Here is a 23,888-nt window from a genome sequence, read left to right on the forward strand (position 1 = left end):
CCTCCTCTCTCTCTCTCTCTCTCTCTCTCTCTCTCTCTCTCTCTCTCCCTCTCTCCCTCCAGATGCCAGGGGAGATGAGTGGTGGGGGGGGTGGGGGGGGGGGGGGGGAGGGAGAGTTGCATGTATGTGGACTTCATGGATGGCAGGGCAGGATCGATTAGATAGATTGGCAGATGTTGCAACGCATGCTTGCAGGCGGATGTGTTTGATTCAGTGTGTCTGAATGTGAGTGCGTGTGCGTGTGTGTGTGTGTGTGTGTGTGTGTGTGTGTGTGTGTGTGCGCGAAGACGGACGAGAGCTGCTGCTGCTGCTGCTGCACAGCCCGGTGTATGAGCAGTGCAGCCGTTCTGTGTTTCGCTGTATGAACATGTGTGCGTGTGGATGTGTGTGTGTGTGTCTGTCGTCTTCTCGCTCTCCGCTTTGAATCGCTCTCCGTACAAACGTCCTCTAGCAATGCTGCACGGGCAGAAGTGATGCTTTGCTGCTTTTTACTGATGTGCAGATTGATTGCGCGTTTGTTTTGCGTGCGTGCATGCCCGTGTTTGTGCGTGCATGCGGATGGCGTGTTTGCTGTTGTCCATCAAAAAAAAAAACACAGATGTATGTCTGGAACATTTCTCCTCCTCTCTCTTTTGGCTGGTTGATTGCATGTGTCCTGTGTGATGTATGGCGTGTTTCTGTATGTTTATCCGTGCGTGTGTGTGTGTGTGTGTGTGTGTGTGTGTGTGTGAGGGAGAGAGAGAAAGTGAGAGAGAGAGAGAGGGAGGGAGACTGCCGAGAGAATGGAAACAGTGCATGGTGAGGGAGTTTTAATGATGCAGCATGCATGACAAGTTCCAGCTTCTTTTTGACACCTCTATGGAAGCCCGCTTGTCCAAATCTGTTTAAGGCCTTGGCTTTTTACCTATGCAGTATGAGACACACTGTACGCTGTGCTGGAATGTCCATCTCTAACGCCTGGATGCTAAGATACTGGTGACAACGTTGGGTCACTGTTATTGAGGATGTAACGTTACTGTAAGTGACACTGTGTCTCAGTTCAGTGGCTGGATCCTGTGACGGATGCGACCCACAAAGGAAGGCTTTTTTGTATGAAAATAACATAGCATCATACAGACCAAAACAAGTTTCTAAGTTAATCATAAGGAAATTGCTCTCAGGCACCTGAAAAACTGTAAATATGAGTTATAACCTTGTGATAAACAAGCATCATGATACATAAATTTAAAGTTCTAGCTTAACAAGCACATTATGAACAACTAGCACATAGTATAAACAGGTTCTTTAAGTTATATTTCTCTGTAATGCAGTGTTTTTCTTCTTTGGTCTCGTTCATGTAATATATTGACAGCTGACTAATGAGTATCTGAACACCTGCTGAATATTATCTGGTCATGTGATGTTTCCAGACTTAACGAGTTGATAACGTTCTGTTAAACAGTTGACCAGCGCGCCAGTGGATCGGTCGATAGCAAGGACGCGCTGGTTGTGAGGAAAAGTAGGCCGCATTTCTCAGCTGCATCTGGGGGAGCTTTTGAAATGGGTCTGGCCTTGTTAGTCCATTGTGATGTATTCGGTCTAGAAATTCAGACTTCTGAGGATCCTGCCGCTGAACTGGGACACAGCAAATGTCACTTAAACTTGATGAAATCCTTTAGACAGCAGAGCCTGTGTGAGTTGTAGGCGCTGTTTGGATGGGATTCAAGGGATTATTGCTATGTGTGCTTCCGACACACACGCACACACACACACACACACACACACACACACACACACACACTAACAGACACCCTGAGTAAGTGTAGGATGAGTTGTGCGACATAAACATCACACTTATGATCTGACGTATCTTCCAATGACGAAATCTGACTCGGCTTTGCAAGTGTCACTTTGTTCTCACTGATTGTTGGCATCTACGCAGGAGTCCTCAAAGTTTTGAAAGGGCAAATCCTACTTTTTCTGCTTTTTTTTGTATCACTTTTCAAATGTTTACACGACTCCGATGAGTTAATGTAGCTGGATAGTGAACACTTAAAGAATAAGGCAGCATTTGTTTAAAATAAAAAATAAATCTCAAGATCATCAATTCAAAAGTCATCATCGACCCCAGTCATGTAGAGCTGCAACAATTAGTTGATTAATCGATTAGTTTTGATAATCAGAATCCCAAAAATGCAAAAGATTTGCTGGCGGCAGCTTCTCGAATGTGCGGATTTGAAACTTTTCGGTGTCATACATGACAGTAAACTTTGGACTGTTAATCTGTCAAAACAAGACATCTGAAAACATCACCTTGGGCTCGAAGACATTAGAACAGGCATTTTCATTATTTTCTGACATCTTATAGACAAAACGGCTAATCGAGAAAATAATTGTCAGATTGTATTATATTCACTCGTTGCAGCCCTGCAGTCATAGAGGTAATATTTTTTAGGGCATTTATTCATGTGTCCTCAGATAGAAGCTGCAGACAAATATGAAACTTTGTATTACGGTAATAATCGATTTTATTCATGTTGTGCTGAGCTACTGTTCATTAAACAAAACCACATCAGTTGGGAAAAAGTGCAAAAATATGACTTGTTGTTGACAGTAAACGGATATGTTTGTCATCTGCACCTGAGTTGAATTTACATGGAGAGACTTGTTGCTTGTGTTCCCTGCAGAAACACGGCAGAGACGAGTAATTCGATGTTTGTGTGTCTGCATTTACCAGATTGATGTTCAATTTAGATTTTAGGGGAAACAGTTGTTGTGTGAGAGCCGGTTTGTCACCTGCTAGCAGCACTGATTGTTTCAGGTAAATATTTGCATACATCTGCAAACCTCTACAGGTGGTCAAATGGAAATATCTTTAGAAATCCATTACAGGTTACAGGAAACAAAACTTGTATATCAACAATACTTCCTACCTAATTTCTTGTATAAGTATACTCTCTAGCTTGATATTTGTGTAAATGTGTTTGTTTGTACTGTATATATTCACTGGGGCCCTCAGAGTGTTTGAGACCTGGACAGAAATGGACAGAAGAGGACAAGAATAACAAAGAGAAAGATCCTTGGCAGGGACAGAGATACTTTCACAGCCTGTGGAGAGCGTCATTGAACTCAATAGTCTGAGTGAAAAAGATGATGGGAGGGAAAATGTGATTAGGAAGAATGAGAAGTATAGTTTGGAGTTTGGAGAGCAGGAGAAGAAAAACCAATATAGAGAGAGAGGTATGGAGTAGGTGGGGCCGTCAGGATGGAAAAATGTAAGAAGAAGAAAAACCAGTGAAGAGAGAAATAGAGAGGGATGAACAGATGGAGTGGGCTGGGACTATTTTGGTGCACGATGGGATTATCAGCATGTGGTTACAGTATGTTACAGCTGACACGGTATATATACCTCTCTGACTCACCGACTGACTGAATGGCTGTTTGGATGGCCTTCCCATTCATAACAACACAAGAGTCCCTGATACCCTAGAAGCCTGCAGCCCGTAGAGGCCCGTAGAGGCGGCGTTGTTGATAGAGCGTCCGAGTGTCTGACATGTCTAATCTCTCATTTTAGTAGGAAAGCAAAAGCCTATTAATGTAGACAGTTTTTTAAATTTAAATTTTTAACTCCCTCTCAATCATTTCACAGACTGGAGCGGCTTTATTTTGCTTGGTCAAAATGTGTGAATTTAAAAGGGGGACGTATCGTGTGTATCTACATTTAATTCTGAGGCTGGAATATCTTTGCATGATCTAATACTGGCTCTTTATGCAGCCCCTCGGTTCAGCCTCTGTCTGAAACAGGCTGTTTTAGTGTCTGTGTCGCTTTAAGGCCCACCTCCCGATGAGCCCGCTCTGTTCTGATTGGTCAGCGTCCGGAAGCTGCCCTTCAGCTGATTTCCAGCGGCTCAGGAGGCAACGTAAACAAACAGTAGTAGCAGGATTTCACTTCTTTTATTCATTTATACCTAATATTAAACTTCTCATATACACCCGAACATTTTCAAACCCGAATCTGATCTGAAATATGCGAGATGACAACATGAACAACCCGTGGAACAACCTTAGCATGTTTGTGGGAATGTGCGAACAATCTGATGTCATCGCTAGGAGGAAGTAGAGGTAACTTGGCTCCACACACACCTCCTCACCCGTTGTTAGATAAGGAGGAGGACGAGGGAGAGATGGATGAATTAGACCTCGGCCACATTGTTTTTGCACACTGACATCCAAACACACATCTCCTCTATCTCTCTTCATATTTCTCTGTTAGCTACTACGACCCACAAACGTCGAGGTGAGGTTTTATATGACCGGCGTGGCTAGCTACTCGCCTAAACTCTCATTTGATTGGATGAACTTTTGTAAACACCCCTGAGTGCAGGATGAGTCATCAAACATTTGAAACCATTTTACAGGAAGAGGAGATCAAGGATTTGATGTAAAAAAAAAAATACTCTGATACTAATTTTTTGACATGTATTTTGCATATAAGAAGAGATAAATGAACACAGGGACACAGGATTAAAACTGAGAAAATGTATTTTTCATTTCACTGGGACTTTAAGCATTGCCGTTAAATCTTGTCTTGCCTTACTTGCCTCACACAGTCACATATTTCCCATCTGTTTGTGCCACAGGACAAGAGCACAAACTATACTCTACTGTACAGGCTCCACCTGTGAGCATGCAGCGCCTGTTTTCTTCTGTCAGTGACTAATAGTTTACCATTACACGGCTTGGCTCTGGTGCGGACCTGCCCAAGCAACTTTTCCCTGCGTCCAGTTCTAGCTGTTGCTGAGGCAACGAGCATCATACTGTATATAGCATCTCTTCTTCTTTCTTGAGGTTCTGGTAGAAACCGGCTCTGGGCTCGCTGTCAAAAACACATAGCAAAGTGAAGCATTGCAAAACACTGTTTTCAGTCACCATGTAATGTAGGGGATGTGGCATAAATTAAAATTGAATGACTGGGAATTTTGAAGACAGAGAGCAGTGTTTTTAAATTAAAGCTGCACTATTTTAAATTCAAAAATGTGTTTTGCTTCTTGTTTGGGATCGGGATGTATGTGCAGAGTTTTGTTTTTCACATCCATCTGATGAAGGTGGAAAGTTTCTCTGAGCTCACCTTAAATCAGCAGGATTTGTGACATCACAACTAGTTTGGAGCCAATCGTTGTCCAGAATGCAACTTACACAAGTGTGATGTGGAAACTTGAATGAAAACATTTGCATTTTCATAATCTTTTCAGACACAAAGTATTTTTATATATCTTCAAACAGTAGACCGGTACGAACATTTGCGACTGAGCCGTAAAGCGATGATATGATTCAGCAACAAAAGCCGAACAATAATTATCACATCATAGGCTTTTTTTTTTTAATCTTATTTTTGCAGTAATGACCTTGAACTTGGCGCAGTCTGTGCTGCATTTTTCCCTCATCACTCCCTGTCATATCATGCCCCCGACAACAACATACTGATTTGTAATTAAAGTAGGTCATCAGTAAACAGTCTGTCGCACAACCTTTCAGCGTTCAGCAAATCATAAAAATCAAAATGTTAGTGTTGGTGAGAGTCTGCCTGTATTTTAATAAGGAAATACAGAACAAATCAAGTTCTTTGGTTTAGTTTTTATGCTCTCCCTTCTCTCTCTCTTGTGCTCTCGCTTACCAAGATGTATAATATGTGTAATAATAATAATAAAACAAAACATAAGGGTTATAAATATACTTAAAATGTCAGTAAAATCCATAGACATACTGATGTCAGTCTGAGATGAATGTATTTATTCGGTGACAGGGAATAGTCTTCCTCACCAGCCCCTGTGTAAGATACTATTCAGTCCTGATATAGGAATAAAGTGATGGAAACAAGGTCATAAAGAGGTTCGTTTATGGCTCTAACTTGTCTTGTCTCCTCTTCAAACAACAAATTCTTGTCAGACAACCATATGTCAAGACATCCCAAGGCCTTCTAATCTTTACTGCCGGACAGTCAGCACATTTCCCACGCCGAAGGTTATAATGCTCCCCCCCCGTCAAGTTATAAAAAAACAGATGATTCAACAGTTTTTACATATACCACTCTTATATAGATCAGCTCTACGGTAAACATATATATCAAACAAACTGTAAGGTTGTCGTGGTATCGGAGGTGGATGATAGTTTGTATGTTCTGTCCTACATCAGATTTTATTAACAGACATCAAACAACACACTGGATGAGCTTCTGTGTAGTATTGATGGTAATGTCATCAGAGGGGGACACAGGAAATGGGAATCAGACAGCAGGGGAAGGGAAAGGTAACACAGGCAGGGTAAATGTTGTGATTTATGCATTTTAAAACATGACTCCCGTTGTTTAAGGTTCATTCTGGGGTGAAGGCAGAGATGTACTGTACATGGCATTCGCCTTCTGTCTTTCATTTCTGTTTTCTGTCATTTCTAACCTTCTCTTCTCTCTCTGTCTCCTCTCTGCTAGTGACTATATAATCAAGGAGAAGACAGTGCTTCTGCAGAAGAAAGACAGCGAGGGTTTCGGCTTTGTGCTGAGAGGGGCCAAAGGTAAGGAAGTCATACTTGATTTTTAGCTTCTGGTTTTATGCATAGTACTGTATCAGGTGCAATGCTAATGCATCCTCTCCTGTCATATATATTTTCATGGTGTCTCCAGCTCAGACTCCCATTGAGGAGTTTACTCCCACCCCGGCCTTCCCTGCCCTGCAGTACCTGGAGTCAGTGGACGAGGGAGGAGTGGCGTGGAGAGCCGGTCTCAGGATGGGGGATTTCCTGATAGAGGTACTGACATGATTACCACCTCATGACTGAAATGAAAGCGCTGACAGATTTCCTATCAGGGTTTCTGAAGGTATACAAAACTAGAGAGCAGTCAAAAAGCATAAAGGGGTTCAGTCCTCTAAATCTAGAAATATTAAATCTCCATTCCCATGAACATTTTTCAAATTCAAAATGCTTTATTTTACAACTTCCTGCATCTACACCTGCACCAGGAATAAATATTTTGTTCAGTCGCCCATGGCTTCACTTTCTAATGAATTTCACTGAGCTGTTGTGTTCTTGAGATGCTAACTAGCAAACACGCAGGATTTAAAACATACGGTAGACTTGTTAGCAGAGGGTTTTGAATTTATTCTTCAGGTGGTCAAAATTTGCAGATCACAAAAAAAGCCTTCGACTTTATTTATTATTTCAAAATAAATTAGGTTTGCAGGCAGGATTTAAACACACAAGTCACAGGAACACACTGATGACATAAGATATAAAACACTTTATTGTCATTTTGTGTGGCAACCGTCCGAAAACAGCAGCAATAAGAACACAAGGGAATGAATTAAAAGATAAATTTGATAAAAAGAATAAAATTAATACAGTGAGCTGTCTATAGTCTATAGTCAAAGACATAACAGCAATGTGAAAAATATTTATAAGAATATAAATGTTAATAATAGAATAAATATACATAGTAAGAGTAATAAACAGCATCGATGGAGTCAAAGACAGAAACACTGATAGCAGCCTGTAAAAGCTAAACAAAGTAGTGAAGCTGTTATTTCATGAAGTGTCTTGATATTAATGGAGACCTTGAACTACAAGTGTGCCTGTCAGTTTCCACTTTCATCAGCTTTATTGACATAAATGTTAGATGAGAGAACGTGAATACGGTTTCCTCCAGCTGACAACGAGCTCTTGTTAAGCTCAGTAACTGTGTTTGACTCTCTCTCCGCCCGTCTCCGTCTCCGTCGCAGGTCAACGGTCAGAACGTGGTGAAGGTCGGTCACCGGCAGGTCGTCAACATGATCCGGCAAGGCGGCAACAGTCTCATGGTCAAGGTTGTCATGGTAACCCGCAACCCTGACATGGAGGAGGGTTCCAGAAAGAAAAGTAAGGGTCTGCTGCACCTTAGAGTGGTTCTGCTAGTGGATGCTGGTGGTAGCTGTTAGCTTGACCACTTCTGTGTTTTTTTTCTATTCCCTCCCCTCCTGCAGTCCCCCAGCAGAGTAAGAGGCTGAGCACTCCGGCTATCGCTCTACGATCCAAATCCATGACTTCAGAGCTGGAGGAGATGGGTAAGAAACAGGCTTAGATAAAGTTTTGGGGGTTGCAAAGAGGGGGATTAAAAAGAATGAAAAAAAAACAGACTGCTTTAGAGATGTAGACAAAAGCTGAAGAGGAGAAGAAAATATGGATGGAAATAGATTGAGGTGATGAGGAATGATAGAAACAGTGTGAAACCGGAGTGTTGGGGGTTGCCAAAGATGCTGAAAGTGTGAAGGGGACTTGAGCTAGGGCTAAATTTAGACAGCAAGAAAGTAGAGAGGGAGATAGTGTAGTTACTTAGAGATAGAAACCAGAGGGAAAGTAAGAAGATTGGCTGCCGCCGTGGATGACGGTCTCAATGCATTTCACTGTTCTTTCAGAGGTTCCACACTGTCACTTCCAGCACCCCCACTACAGGTAACCCCACCCAGAAAAAAATGTCGCCATCCACCCTGTGATCCCTCTCTCACTTGCCCGCCTTTTCTTACCTCTTACCTCCCTGCACATCCCCCCCACTGCTCCCTGGCCCACCCCACAGCTTTAACCCCCAGCGCCCACAGAGCAGCAGTCCACCAGCCCCTCTGCTCCACACACACACACACGCTGACACTCAGCAAGTATTTGTTGCCAAGGTAACACTGCAGGGGAATGGGCGTCACCTGAGAAGAGTTTCCGGGTGCTACGAGCATCATTGCAAAGTGTCTGGTGAGCAAGTTTCCAAAAAAAAAAAGGTTTGTTAATATATTTTATTGAAAACGTCTTTGATTCGTTTGGAAGAAAATCACATCCAGGATGAAATTATTGAGATGAGTAATTTTTTTTTTTTTTTTAGAGAGAAAAAACAACAACTTTGTTCCTGGTCTGTTGCTATGGTAACAGCATTATGTGTGGCTATGCTTATGCCATCTCTATTTGAGGCAAAAATAGTGGGAGGAGAGAGTGCATGTTGAGGGTCAACGCCCCCATTTGCAGATCAGAACGTCGGCCGGTATTTTAGCGGCGATTGGATTATATCTTCCAAACATTTACGGTCTCTTCCGTCAGCTGTCACGGTGAACGATTGACGATGTATGAAAGCTGATGACATGTGTAGCTGCTGGAGAGGAATCTGCAGGGCTTCTTCAGCTGGTCTCAGTACTTTCTCTTAATAACTGACACTTGCTCAACTCAAAAACAAGTCCCGGCCTGCTGCTGTATGTCAGAATCTGACTAAAGTTTATCCTAAGTGTAGAAATCAGCCCTTTGCTTCATCCCCCTCCCCCCACCCCATCTCCTCACCTCACCTGCCTCTCTGTGGTGTGACCTCACCTGACCAGCAAAAAGCATGAGCCAACCAGTCTGAAACACAGGTAGTTTCCTGAACCTCCGACCCACCTCCCTACTGCCACTCACTATCCAGTGCCCACTATAAACTCTATAATCTAAACCCGTAACACTGTGTGTAAGCAGTGATATTGTATGTATTCTCTCAATACATGCAGTATTACTCCAACAAACATACACAGCATGTAATAACCAAAAAAAACACGATGTTCTTCTTCCAGCACAAATGCAGAAAATAGCTACAACCTCTTTGCAACAGGAAGTCATGGCTTTTAGAGAAAATGTGGTCATTATTGTGAGGAAAAACTATTGCTTGTTTGAAACTGTGGAGACTAGGTAATCAAAGGTATCATTTAAGTGTTTAAAAAGGCAACAACACATACTGCTTTTTAAATCCTGGAGTCAGTTTGACACAACATAAAGTTTATTTATCGATATATATATATCCCGAAGTTTTAAGATTCGGTTGCTTAATTTGTAGTCAGACTCCTTATAACTTAAGATCCTCTTTGCCTCCGTCTGGATCAAGGTGAGAGGAGTACAAAAAAGCGACGAAGCCATGTCAGCTGCTGCCATATGCTTATTCTAATGCATTGGAATTCATTTAGCTGTGACGCCTATTAAACTATCTCACCCCTGTGATTGGTGCAGTGTCCCAGTTCACCTAGAAGTCATACTGCAAGATAACAAGGACATTAAAATGGAAATGACCCTGCAGTGCACTTTAAGTGCTCAAATTGTTTTCCCCGGCGCTCGTTTCCAGTGATGTACACGTGTGTTTTGACACGACTGGAGAGGATTCGCGCAGGTGTAGACGTGAGTGAAGGATGAAATACAGTAAACACGAGTTCAGAACCCTTTCATGCTTGGTTTAACCATCAGACATTAAAGTTTGATTAAGCTCGATAAACTACATATTGTGAAATATAACAGCTTGAGTACGGCAGACACACACACAAGATTACTCACACCAGTGGATGCAAACACTAAAGGGTCACCTTTGATTCCTCCTCCCCTATGGACTTGTCCCTTTACTGTTCACTGTTTTAACCACTAACTTTCTCTTTTCTTTGTCTCCTCTGTCCTCACATCACCGGGATGCTAACCGTTTAACAGTGGAAAGAGGTGGGAATCAGCTTCAAACTAATTTATTTCTGTGTGTGTGTGTGTGTCGTCAAGCGTTTGAGAGTAACACCAAGCACCGTACTGTATGTGTGTGTGCAGCATATTTACCGTAACATAAGTATGCACGCCTCAGCTGTCTTAAAGCATGGGTGCGATGTACGTTCTTTTACATCGAAGATGGAAAAGCCTGGCGAGATGACTCAGTTTGTCAAGCTCCAGGGAATATGATTAGTATTCACTGTAACAACGCTATCGCACTTTCACTCCTGCCAAAACTTAAGTCTCCTTTTGTCCTCCTTCCAGCTGCTACCCCTTGGAAAAAAAAATCAGGTACGCTCTGGTACACTCTCGCTTAAGGCACTCGTGTTTATGTCTATCCAAAAATGGCTTGGCACTCATCGCTCAGTCACTTACCGGGGCTAATTCTGTGTCTCTTTTTCTTTTTAGAATTCGAATCCTCACAAGTTACAGAGAAGAAGAGGACAGTCTATCAGATGGCTTTGAGTAAGGAAGCTCATGTTTGTCAGTGGATGTTTCCTGAATCTTTTTCCTCTCTTTTTCATCCACCTTCATCAAGTGTGTCCCTCCCCAGCCCCTCCCCCCCCTTTCCCTCCGCACATTGTTTCCTTCATATTTTTTGCTGTCCATTTATCTGTTTCATTGCCGTATGTCCCTTTCTCTCTCTCTCTCTTTCTCTATCTCTGTCTGTCTCTTTCTCTCCCTCTGTTCTTCTCTCAGATAAACTTGATGAAATTCTTGCAGCAGCTCAGCAGACAATCAACACCAACGAGGCGCCGGGGACACGGGCGCAGGGGCCGAAAAGAGACAGGGGACGAAGTTTCTATGGCAATGAGGTGTGTGTAGTGAAACATCCCACAGTATATTTACAGTACATGTGAAGAGTGCTCGACTACTATGAGACTGAGCTGCAGTAAGAGAATTATATGAATTTAAAAAATATCAAAGCAAAAAACTTGAAGCAACCACAGGTTTTAACAGCAAAGTATTAAAGTTTCCCTCATCATTCCTTCTTAAAAAAGTATGGAAATTAAGAGATCCCCATTGACTGAGACCAAAAGGATACACATGCCTATACACTAGGGGTGTGCCCGAATACAAATACGTTATTCGGCAAAGCACAAATAGTGGGTTATTTACGAATATTTGTTTCATACAGATATTTTTAAAATTATTTGTTTTTGGGAAGAAAAAGACAAAACATGTCAAATACCAGCGAGCAGGTCAGTTATAGTCGCTATCTCAGTGTCTCTCCTCTGCTCCGCTGTTACGTCTATCAGCAGGTCTCAATGAGGGCAGTAACATCCACCTGCTACATGACGCATATTTCTTAATTTGGATATCACTTTCATTTTCATCTTTGATGTTCTAAAATTATAAGTGTAATAAAAACAAAAACAGGATTTTTAAGCCTCTTTCTACTTTTATTTGAATACAAATACAAATAATTATACTACCTAAACAAATACAGATACAAATACAAATACCGGGCTCTCTGTACATCCCTACTATAAACTGGTATATTATGTACAACACATCGACCAACATTAGGACGACACATTTTTCACATTCGTTTGAGCAGAATGTTTAGTCCGTAGATTTGTAAAATGATGCTAATGTCTCCAGCAACATCTTAAAGCACTAAAAAGTATAAAAAAATTACACAAAGTGAACAACTACCAGTTTCTAAGTTTTTAATCTTTAATCCTTGATTTATTTAAATCTGCATCAAATGATATTTTTGATATCAACATTATCTTATTACTTTTGTTCTCTGGCCCACATACTGTATATACTGTATGTTGAGTCTCACGGCTCTCACCGCAGTGCGTTTTACTCTCTTTCACATGCTCCTCGTGTGTTTACCATTTCAGCAGAACTACGGGGATCAGTCTGGGATGGGGATGATGGGTCTCGGCTATGACCGCGGCCAGTACACCTCAGGTCACGCCCCTCAGCACGGTATGCTGCGGCAGAAATCCATCGGTGAGGCTGTCTGTTTTTTCCGTCTGCCCCTCCGTCCACCTGTCTGTCTGTCCTCTGGACCAGTGGAGGTCTACGCTGTGCTGACCTGTTTGTCTGTAGCCAACAATGTCTTGTCTGTGGCCAAAAAAAAAAATGTGCGCACTTTTTATTTGTTTCTGTAGCTGATCATGTGCTATACACTCACCTGTTTAACTTACTATACCTGTGCTGTAACAATAAGATGTTTGTTTGTCTTACACTCACTCTACTACTACTTGTTATATATAAAGCAGCGCCACTAATCTCCTTGTTTATTCTAATGGCTTATTTTCTGGTTTGTTGCTTAGTAAGGCTTTGCTAACTCTCCCTCTGAAATAGTTATATGCTCCCCGGTGACCAGCAAAATAAAATGCTGGTGTGTGATCATGTCCACTTGCTACTTGTTTGTGAAATATTTAACACTAACTGACTTACATACTAACAGACATAAGAATCGAGGACAGACTCGCTGGCAGGTAGATGGGCGGGCAGATTTCGACAGACACTCTCAAAGATTACGCCTTTTTCTGGCTCCATTTCCTCTTATTACACAAAAAAACGTTTATTCTGTCCTTGTTCATCAGCCTCTCTTGATGTCTCTCTGCACCATCTGTACCACCTGTAAATCCTTATTTCATCTTTATTCGTTTTTTCTTTATTTGTGACTGCTGTACTGCAGGGGTGCCTGAGGAGGAGAAGCAGCTCCTGCATCCTCCAACCATGAAGTTTGCCCGCAGTCTGTCGGTTCCCGGCCCAGACGACATCCCCCCTCCTCCCACCACTGCTCCGCCGGACCCTCCATTCTCCTCTGCTCCTCCGCTAGGTTGGAGAGCTAAGTCATCTCAGCAGCCCTCTGTCTCCGTGTCCCAGTCCACATCCACCTCTGCACACTACCAGCCCTACTCCCAGTCGGTGCACTTCACCCATGGCGGCAGGGAGAGGGCAGGCGGTCCCAGCACCGGCCCCGGCGGTGGAGCGGCGGACCACACCACCTCGTATTCTCACGCAGCTGCCCACACTGCTCAAAGCAGGACTGCTTCGCGGAAGGTTGCTTATACTGGGGAGCCTGTTGGAGCTGGCATAGGTGCAGGTGGAGGGGCCAAGGCAGCAGGTCTTAGAAGAGGCTACAGCACCGCCATCCCCCCATCCAGCATTGCCACTGTAATGCCCCAGCAACAACAGACTACCCAGAGTCAAGCCCAGCGAGCAGACCGCAGTGCGGCTGGGGCTGGAGCAGGGGGTCCTAAAGGAGGGGCTCGGAGAGGTAAGGGCCCCCTGGTGAAGCAATCGAAGGTAGAGGACCTGCGCATGGGCCAGGGTACGCTGGGTGGCAAAGGTTCGGTGGAGAAAAGCTCCATCCCTATCCCCACCATTATCGTCAAGGCTCCTTCAACCAGCAGCAGTGGACGCAGCAGTCAGGGCAGCAGCGTGGAGGCCGATGCACCTGCATCAGGGGAGACAGACGAAATCAAAACGCCCCATGGTCCTCCTCCCTCCACCCCTGCTCCACAGCCCCCTGCCCCGCCTTCCATCCCAGCACCGCCGCCTCCCTCCTTGCCTTCTATCAGAGCCCAGGAAAACCTGGACTTTACCAGCCAGTTTGGGGCTGCCATTGTTGGCGCAGCTCGCAGAGACAGGGAGAGGTTTCACGAAGCCCGCAGAAAGAGTGCCTCCTTGTTTATGTCTGCTGAGGACGAAGTGGGTCTTGGGATAGTGAGCGATGGAGTAGGAGGGGGAACAAGGACTCAGGTGTCACAGCTTAGCACACAGGCTGAAAGTTCATCCACACGGCTGCGCCCGTCCAAGTCTATTGACGAGGGCATGTTCTCTGGGGACACCTTTATCCACCACACCCGTAGTATGCCTCCAGCCTTTGGTTTACCTGAGTATTCCTCACCTGCTCTAGACTATCAACCTAAGTCTGTGCCTACTGACTTGTACACAGCAGCAGGTAGGCAACAGGCAGCTGCCTCCACCACCACCTTCATTCACCCTCTAACAGGAAAGGCTCTTGACCCCACATCGCCTCTAGGCCTCGCCCTGGCTGCTAGAGAGCGTGCTCTGAGGGATGACAGCAGGTTAAGGCGGGGAACGGAGCACCACTTCACCCGCCAGATGTCGAGTGTGGTGTTTCCTTCGTCTACTGTTACCTCTCAGCCGGTGTCGTCTGCCGCCCAGACCTCCAGTTCCTCCTACCTGGTCACCTCTTCTTCTCTGGCTGCCACCACACCCACTGTTGGCCGCCCGCCCTCGCCCAGAATCCTGAGAGGAGTTGGGAGCGTGTGGGGTGAGGACGGCAGCGGAGGAGAGAGGGAGCGGGAAGGAGGAGGGGCACGCGAGGGGCTAAGAGTTCGCTTTTCTGAGGACAAAACAGTCCACACACACCACTACCAGTCTCAGCCATATCAGCCAACCTATAAGGAGAGGGAGCGGGAGAGGTCGAGGGAACGGGAGAGGGAGCTGTCGAGGGAAAGAGAGAGGGATAAAGAGAGAGAGGGTTACATGAGGAGGGCAGAGCAGGCTGCTGCCAATGCAGCGGCGGCTGATAGCGCTGCTCAGCAGGCTGCTCAGCAGGCGTCCCAGTCTCAGCAGCCTCGGAGGCCCTCTTTTCTCAGGATGGAAAGTCAAGCTGATGCCTATATCCTGTCCCTCACCCCTCCCTCTCCTCCACATACCAGTGCTCAGCAGACAACAAGCACTACTGGGAGCACTGGGACTGGCCTGATGGTTCTTCCTCCTCCTGCCCCTTCAGTTGATGCGGACGATGAGTTTGTCTACGCGGACCCCCTCCCACCTCCATTGGAGTTTGCTAACAGCTTTGACAGGGGAATATCAGGGTACTCACAACGTGGGATGCTCCCCAACAGCGTGACCGCCCGCCAACAGCAGGTCCCACCTCCTCCACCTCCTCCTCCCCCACCACCGCCACCCCCTCCACCCCCCCAAAAAGAACCATTTGCAAGCGGGTTTCCTGCTCATACGCCCCTGCCCTCACCGCAGGCAGGGGACTCCACTGCCTCCAGCCTCACATCATACGACAGTGAGGTGGCTAACCTGACTCAGTCCGCTCCCTCCCCCTCCCAGACGTCGCCCAACCCCCCTCCTCCCTCCTCGCCCTCTACCCTGCAACCCACCTCGATAGCTGGACCTCCACCTCCCCCATCAGTCTCACCGCCGCCCCCTCCCGGCTCCTACCACAGACCCTTCTCTATGTCCCACCCCCACCACCTTTACAACAACACTCACACTCCTGGGCGCTCCTCCCCCACGCCTCCTCCGCACACTGTCGCACCGCCCCCGGCCTACCGTGGCCCCCCAGCGCCCTCCTCCACTGCTGCCACCTCTGCTCCACACAGGGGCACCGCCTCCCTCGCCACGACCACTAGCTGTGCCGCTACAACCACCGCTGCTGCCACCACAACAAGCACCTCCACTCAGCTCTACCACGAGCGAACGCACACCACACATACACCTTCCTCCACCACCATCACCAGTAGTCGCAGGACGGGAGAGCACCACCGTCATCCCCCTGCTGCCAAGAAAGGAGAGTCCCAGGAGACGGTGGTGGACTCTGGGATCGAAGAACTGGACAGCCGCAGCAGCAGCGACCACCACCTGGACAGCATCCTGGGTCTTAGTGGAGCTACTGTCCGAGGAGAAAGGCTGGACCGAGCGGAGAGAGGAGGAGGCGGGGTTGGTGGACGGATCGTAGGGGGAAGTGGGACAGGGGAATCAGAGAGGGGAGGAGATTTTCTAGAGTCTTACATGAGCTACCTGGACGGACAAACTTTTGAGATGCAGAATGCCACAGCAGCAGCCTCCACCTACCCAAAATCCAACAGGTTTAGAGAGGGAGGTCGCGTCAGCGAGCTACACAGACAGACCAGCACCGCTCCTGCATCCTACCACTCCCACAGACGAAGAGAAGACCAGGAAGAGGAAGAGGCAGAGGAAGGTGTGGCAGAGGATGAAGGTGGCCACGATGGGTACGGGGTGAGGGACATGCAGAATTTGGGACGTCCCAGTTCACCGTATTTTGATCGCCCACGTACTCCTGAGATGAAGCCTATGTGGGGCGAGGGGCAGATGAGCGGTGAAGGAGGCCAATTCGGGACACTTTTAGAGGGAAAGAAGATTTACCCTCCCGCATCTAGTATGAAGCCCAGCATCATAAATGAGCTGAGCAGCAAACTGCAGCAAAGAACCAAGGACAGCTGGAGCAGCCAGAGACCACTGAGCAGACACAGGTACACATCAGTGAAAACTTTGGCTTTATGTGTTTCAGTGTCACAGCATGAACCACATTTTTATTCATTCTATCCATGTTTCATCTGTGTGAATGCATTATTGTTCCACCTGTGAGTTATTTACCTCCCACAACTGTGGTTCAAGCCGTCTGTGAAAAACAGCGTACTGTCTGGCAGGGGCGTCATGCAGTAAATATTTTTGAGGGGGCACAGTTTCACAGTGCATATGTTAATGTTCACACCAAACCAAATTGTTAGCAGTAATTATCTGCTTTGGCTTCTGTGTTTATGATCAAACCGCCCCCTATCAGTAACTATCTAGAACAATAACTGAATGACACTTATTAACACTATATTGCATTTAATAGGAATATTGAACAAGAAAATGTTGGCGAATATAGTTTAAACTCAGGGGTAACGTTAGCTGGTTAGCTAGCCAGCACCGTAAGTTATGTAAAGAAAGTTCACAAACACGTAGCTACTGTTTTTACTGACACTATTTAGGTTTTTGTAGAAAATCTCCTTGTGTCCTTGTCCTGTTTTGTAGGACGCATTTCAGCACTGCAAATTTGTTTTGATAAGACAATAAGTTAGCTACTAATAACAGCAAAGGACAACAAGCTAACAGTGATGTTAATGACTTGTAGGTTATGGTTAAAACCTCTGATGCTAAAGGCACATTAAAAAGGGAAATTCTGAAGCTCCAAGTAATTTACAAATTCATTCAAGTCATACTGTTTTATGGCGTGAGCTGAGATTGGTTATTCATACCTCACAGCAATTCTACACGACGACACGGCTCTACGAGCTCTGCGGCACTACGTAGCGCTTTCTAGCTGGAAGGTACCAAGTAGCCTAAACAGAGAGGGGGGGGGTCTGTGAATAGCAGGCAGAGTTAAATATGAATAAAAACCTACAGGAAAACTTTTTAAAAACATATTATGTTATTAAGATTAATTACAACACTTATTGTGAAAATTGATCTAATCCCAGATATTTGATGGAGCGTGTGCTCCCTCATGTTGAATGGGCACGACACCCCTGCTGTCTGTTTATGTCATGTGTACATGTTGTTTATACTGTGTAAACTTTTATTTCTCTGGCTTTTTACATGTGTTTCTCTCAGAAGCAGAAACAGGTAATAGAGCCCCCGCCGCACTCCTTTATTTTATGTCAGGAAGAGTGTAAAACTTTGACCCCTGCTTGAATTTACAGAGATAGTGAGGAAGGAGAGGAAACCATGTTAAACTTTGCAACATTGAGAATATTTACTTATGGATGATTATATAAACTCAAGATGTTGACAGTCTAAAATCATTTCAGTCCACTTTTAGAAATAACTGGAAAATGTTTTACCCTTAGCGTGTGCATGATTTTCATCTTATCGTTTTCAATTTCTCTCCCTCTCCATTCACAGATTCTCAGAAGACTCAGCCTCAGCTCTGAGCCCCCCATCGGCTCGATCCCAGTCGCCGTCTCCGATCTCGTTATCGCAGCCATCGTTGTCCCCATCCCCGACCCCCGCCTCCCAGTACCCCAACTGGGGACGGTCCCCATCTCCTCAACCTCCAGCTGCCCCTCAGCCTCCACGTTCACATTCCCCGCTGTCCCCAACAGGTTATTCCCCTTACCCCACCTCCCCCAAACACAGACCTGTCTACCGGACCAAAGCCCTGGAATTCCAATTCATCCCCAGTCGTGAGTCCCGTAAAGCAGAATCACACATACTCCAGCGTAGGCGAGCACCCAGCCCCCTCATCTCCCCATCAGAGAGGCCCAAGCTGGGCCCGCCGCGCCCATCGTCCCTTCCGCTCCTCCCCACAACACCCCTATACAGCGCCATCTACGACCTCCGAGGTTCAATCACCCCACCGTCACCTGGGAACCCTCTTGGAGATCCTTACTTCTCGCCCTCTCCACCTCTGTTTGCTCCCTCGGGTGCCCCACCTCCTCCAAACTCTACTTTAGTTGTTTCTCGATCACTCTCTCCGACCCACTTCCTGTCCGGGACGTCTTCTCCACCGCTGCACCCTCTCCCTCCGCCTACCTGCCTGAGCTACCCCCATCTACCGCCCCCTTCCCCTACCAAGCCTTTTGCCTCCAAGCCGCTGCCCTACTGGACCAAGTACGACGTCGCAGACTGGCTAGGATACCTGAACCTGGGTGAGCACAGAGAGCGTTTCCTGGACAACGAGATCGACGGCACTCATCTGCCCTCCCTTACCAAGGACGACTATCTGGATTTGGGCGTGACTCGTGTCGGCCACCGCATGAATATAGAACGGGCCCTGAGGACTGTAATGGACAGGTACGGCTGAAAGACACAGTTGATCATTGACAGATTGAGGTAGCTGCAGTAGACAATCAGCACAGATCATCCTTATTTTTGTCCTGGCAGGACCGTATCAATTATCTGTAATATTTTAGTCTAATTTAACAAGACTTTAAGTCCTCTTGTAGTGCTTGCAGGTCAGTGATTCAAAACTAAACACAGAGCAGAGGTAGCAATATAATTGTAACAGAGCACACAGGTGCTAGCGGTGCACCACTAGTACAGTATACTAATAATATAATTACTATAAACAAATGAGACTATGTTTAATATAAGTGGTTGCCTCCATTGTTCTACTTTTGCAATTGAGACACTATAAACTCCTTGTTGTTCCTCTCCTTCCCTTTTGTCAGTCAGAAAACACATGTTGGGAATAATTTTCCTTTCCCTCAGTTCACCATCTGTCATTATCACAAAAGTAAAGGATAGGTTTACAATTTTTCAAGTCTGCCTTATCAGAAGATCCCTTCATAATGTGCTTAAATGTAAATGATGGGGGACAAAATCAAAAGTCCTTATTTTGAGCAAAAATGTATTTAGAAGTTAATCTGAAGATAATATGAGGCTTCAGATGTCTGAGTTAGTTGAATAAAGTGGATATTCTTCCACAGTTACAGTCTTTTTAGTAAAAAAAATCCCTCTTTGTGTCTCGACAGTGTTTTCCTCTTCAGCTGCAGTGGAAGGCTCGTAACAAAAAGAGGCAATTTGAGACTATAAAGACTGTACGTTGAAAGATATCGACTTGATTTGACTAATTTGGAGCTAGATATTAGCTTCAAATAAACAGATGGAGGGCTGTTGATTTTGGCCGCCATCACTTACATTGTAAGTGTATTATGAAGGGATCTTCTAATGGTCAGTATGAACAGGAGGAATGATTACAGCAAGGAAAACATGTCTCAATGTTTATATGGACACCTGACAGTTGTTGAAGGACAGACATGAAAAACTGTGAACCTATTCTTTAATAGGCTTTAGCTCCATTTACACTGGAAGAACAGCGCCATCTTCTTGTTTAGTGTTGTAAAGCATTCCAGTAGTTATCAGCACAGACAGAAAAAGCAACATGATTCAAATATGGTTGTTTTCAGTCATCAAGTGTGCGATGACCAGTCTTTTCTTTAGTTATAAAGCACCGTAGTTTCGTAATGAACAAATATTTTAAAAAGCACAAGAGAATAATTCACAACTGTGCTACTAGAGAACAAATCACATTCCTTATCATCTCACACAAAGCACCAAACATCACACGTGTCTTATGTTTGTTCTTCTGTCCTCAGGCTGTCCAGCAGCCCGTTCCCCATTTCTGTTCTCTCACCTCGGGAAGGACAGACTGACAGGAGGAGGGACGATGGGAGTCGGAGCTGAGGTTGCAAACACAGAGACAGAAAAAGAGAGAAAGAAAGAGAAAGAAAGAAAAGAAGGGGTTGGAGTCAATGAGGGAGGAAGACACAACTGCTGCTATCCACGGTGGATTCACACAACGAATGAGGGAGGGAGAGGAGGAGGAGGAGGAGGAGGAGGGGGGGGGAACAGATTTCACACAGAGCAGAGAGCGACAGAAAGAGGGAGTCGAGTCCCAAAGGGAGACGGAAAAAAAAGGGCTGACGATCCATAAAGACACCGGCTGCTGCTCCCAAGTTGCGGGCAGGCTGATTTTTTTTTACACAAGTACACTCCCCACATGCACGCACGGTCACAATGATCAACAAACACCCTCTCATCTAAAAAACACATATGAAGACACCACATTATGAGACACCATTAAAGCGCTGAAATCGAACCAAATACTTGAGAGGAACAATCAAAAAGCCAGTCAGATTGTAAAAAAAGAATATCCAAGCAGGTTGTGTTGAGCTGGAGGAGATAAAAGTGTCTTTAATTGTACGGCCATTGTTGAAGTCTTTTACCTGGTTAAATCTGTTCAGGTCAGAGAGCCGGAACCCACCGAGAATATATATAAATATATATATAGAGAGAGAAAGTGCAATCAATGACGACCCCTCCCCTGTGTGAGTGGACGCTAGTTTTTGTCTTGAATATCATAAGAAGGTGAATGGAGATTTATGCGTGCAGGAGTGAAACGTAGGACGACGACGACGGGCGAGTACGACAGCTTCCTTTAGAGGTGACAAGGAGGGCAGCAGACGGATAACTTCACGTCCTTGGTTGACGCCAAGGTGGCTCTCTGTGTGTCGCTGCGATTGGTCGTTGTCTTGTTTTTACCTCACCAACTGGTAGGGCTGTGTCCTCACTGCAGGTCCTGTGATCAGGATTGTACGTGTTTCTCTATAGCTCTTAATCATCTTAAGTCTTATAATGACATATATACAGACTGGTCACTGTATCACAAAATTTGTAGCAAAAATAAGTGCCCAGACCAACAACATAAAAAAATAAAAATAAAAATTAAAAAAAAGAAACACACTGATACGCACACACAGGCACCCGAAGTTACTATTATACATGCCTGCATGCATACACCAACATGTAGACACACAAACATACACGCAAACACCTTACGGCGTTTGTGTTAAGAGTTTATGGGACACCTTATATATAGACACACACACTATATGTTTGGATCCAACTTATACAAACGGAGAAAGACTGTACTTTCAAACCGTTAAGACGGGGATACACGTGAAGAGAAATCTCTCCCTCCCCCCCGAGGATTTTATTTTACCTACGAAAGACTTCCTTCTCAGCGTCGAGGCAACTGTTGTACACCCCGTTTATTAGACCTTCTGTCCGAGGGAGACTGGAAAGGAGAGGGGGAGGGGAAGAGGAAAAACTGCCAATTTCTTGCTCTTTCCCCACCCAATCCCCCCCTGCTCCTTCCAGGAGTGTCCCCCACACCCCCACCCCTCTCTCTCTCTAAATCCAGGAGGAAAACAAGCCGCCACCCGACCGAGGGGATCAAAGAGAGAGAAACGCTTAGGCTAATATCAAGTTTTAATACTATGATTGTTCTTACAATTTTTAAACTTTAAAATGGGAATACTGGAATACTGATATTGATATGAAGAGATTTATTGTTACTATTCATCATTACTATCATCGTCCTTACTGTTATTAAAGCTTCAGAGACTTTTCACGGTTTCTGCCTTTTTGGTGGCTGAGATGTGCAGTCTGCGTATTTCTGACTGCGGTGAAGATAACGGTTATATATAAATATATAAATATATATATGTATATGTAGGTATTTTTTTGAATTTGAAAGATGCATATTATTTAGTGCACTGTACCCTTAACATTGCTTCCATGTGACGAGAAGCACCGCAACTTAAATGTGAAGCACATTTTTAAATCACTTCCTTTTTTCCGCTCTCTCTTCTTCTTCTTCTTCTTCTTCTTCTTCTTCTTCTTCTTCTTCTTCTTCTTCTTCTTCTTCTTCTTCTTCTTCTTCTTCTTCTTCTTCTGTTGTCAGACTGTGAAGCTTTAATGGAAACTACATGTCGACCTTTTACGGCCTCAAAATATGATTTTTCCCTCACTCTTTTAATAAAGTTGTGACGTTAGCTGCCACTTTAATAATATGCAGATGCTGAATAATGTAGCAACTGTTAACTCTGGGGATGCCCATGATGAGAGAAAATCATTTATCACTTTATTTAACCGGTATTTTCGATTCTGGAATAAAAAATAGCCACTCCCTTTCGATTAATCACATATTTCCCCTCCTTTGATGTGCTATTTTTGTCCTGAAATCCTCCGTATTTTCTCATCAGCTTTCCACATTTTTTTGACATCTCATTTTACAACCTCAGTCCTGCTTTTCTCACTGTTGCTGAGATCAAATCTAAGGGCTCTCTCATGACCTCTCTACCTTGAACAACATTTCACCTCTCCTGCTGCTTTTTTGAGTCCTCGAACACATATCAGACGTGCGTTTTTTGACATCAGGGCCTCGACGGGAAGCCCTGCTATCTATCCTCAGTCTATTTTTGCAAAAAGATGATAAATGAGTTTTCATAGATCATATCGCTCAAAGTGCACACACACACACACACATATATATATACACACACAAGCTATAAATGTGAATGAGAGAAGGTTATTAAATGGGGGGAATGGAGGTGGGGGTTGTTTCTGTAACTGCTCTGCACTGGTTGGTAAAGGAGAGATTATATTTGAATGCAAAGGAAAATAGCAATAAGGACGATGAAAATAATGGTCATCCTAATTATGGTTTAAGATGTAAAAAAAAAAAAAAAAGGAAAAAAAAAGTCTCAAAAGTTCTAAAGAATCTCTGTCTTCCAAATAATGTTTAACAAGAAAAAGGTACAATGTATTTATTTAACTGTTCTGCTTTCTATACAGTTTGACCCGTTCTCTAACATCCACTGTCACTGACCTGACAGTGTCAAGAGCTCAACTCGACATCATCATCATCATCATCATCATCTGCATCCTCACATTTGTATAAAGCACCTTCTGCAGTCGCTGAGATGTGCCAGTATGCTCACAGCTCATTGTTTATTACCAGCATATTATGCAATGACCCTATTTCCATTAGCAGCTGTGACTCTTCACACTCTTCCCTTCTTCAGAGGTTTTAAAAAGTGATTTTCAGCCAAAAAAAAAAAAAAAAAGGGATTTTTTTTTTTTTTTTTTTTTTTCTTGTCTGAAAGGTCAACAAGTACAACGTGGCTTCCTGTCCAAACTCAATCCACAGCCAGATTCTACTTGTTTCTATCAGGTCTTTCTATTGTAAATAGGGCCAATTAATAACTTTGAATAAGACGTTGTGAAAAAAAAACATCTCTCTTGCTGATAACAAATGGTTTTTCCTCGTT

The 23,888-nt window shown here is 44.6% G+C and overlaps 1 protein-coding gene across 3 annotated transcripts in view; it reads left to right on the forward strand.

The window, feature by feature from the left end:
• shank1 (SH3 and multiple ankyrin repeat domains 1) overlaps positions 1-21,951 on the forward strand; it is a 97,182-nt gene extending 75,231 nt beyond the window's left edge. Inside the window, exons 16-27 of one of the 3 annotated variants that reach the window (XM_042392439.1) lie at positions 6,464-6,546; positions 6,656-6,780; positions 7,749-7,884; positions 7,989-8,069; positions 10,480-10,488; positions 10,792-10,818; positions 10,936-10,992; positions 11,227-11,342; positions 12,381-12,492; positions 13,190-16,757; positions 18,175-19,065; positions 20,370-21,951. In XM_042392439.1, the coding sequence (XP_042248373.1) occupies positions 6,464-6,546; positions 6,656-6,780; positions 7,749-7,884; positions 7,989-8,069; positions 10,480-10,488; positions 10,792-10,818; positions 10,936-10,992; positions 11,227-11,342; positions 12,381-12,492; positions 13,190-16,757; positions 18,175-19,065; positions 20,370-20,457 (5,293 nt within the window). In that variant the 3' untranslated portion in view covers positions 20,458-21,951. The remainder of the gene's footprint in view (positions 1-6,463; positions 6,547-6,655; positions 6,781-7,748; positions 7,885-7,988; positions 8,070-10,479; positions 10,489-10,791; positions 10,819-10,935; positions 10,993-11,226; positions 11,343-12,380; positions 12,493-13,189; positions 16,758-18,174; positions 19,066-20,369) is intronic. The other 2 variants (XM_042392441.1, XM_042392440.1) reach the window with 2 other exon arrangements.
• The last annotated feature ends 1,937 nt before the right edge of the window (positions 21,952-23,888 follow it).

The sequence above is a fragment of the Thunnus maccoyii genome, chromosome 18, assembly GCF_910596095.1.
Source record: "Thunnus maccoyii chromosome 18, fThuMac1.1, whole genome shotgun sequence".
Taxonomy (NCBI): Eukaryota; Metazoa; Chordata; class Actinopteri; order Scombriformes; family Scombridae; genus Thunnus; species Thunnus maccoyii.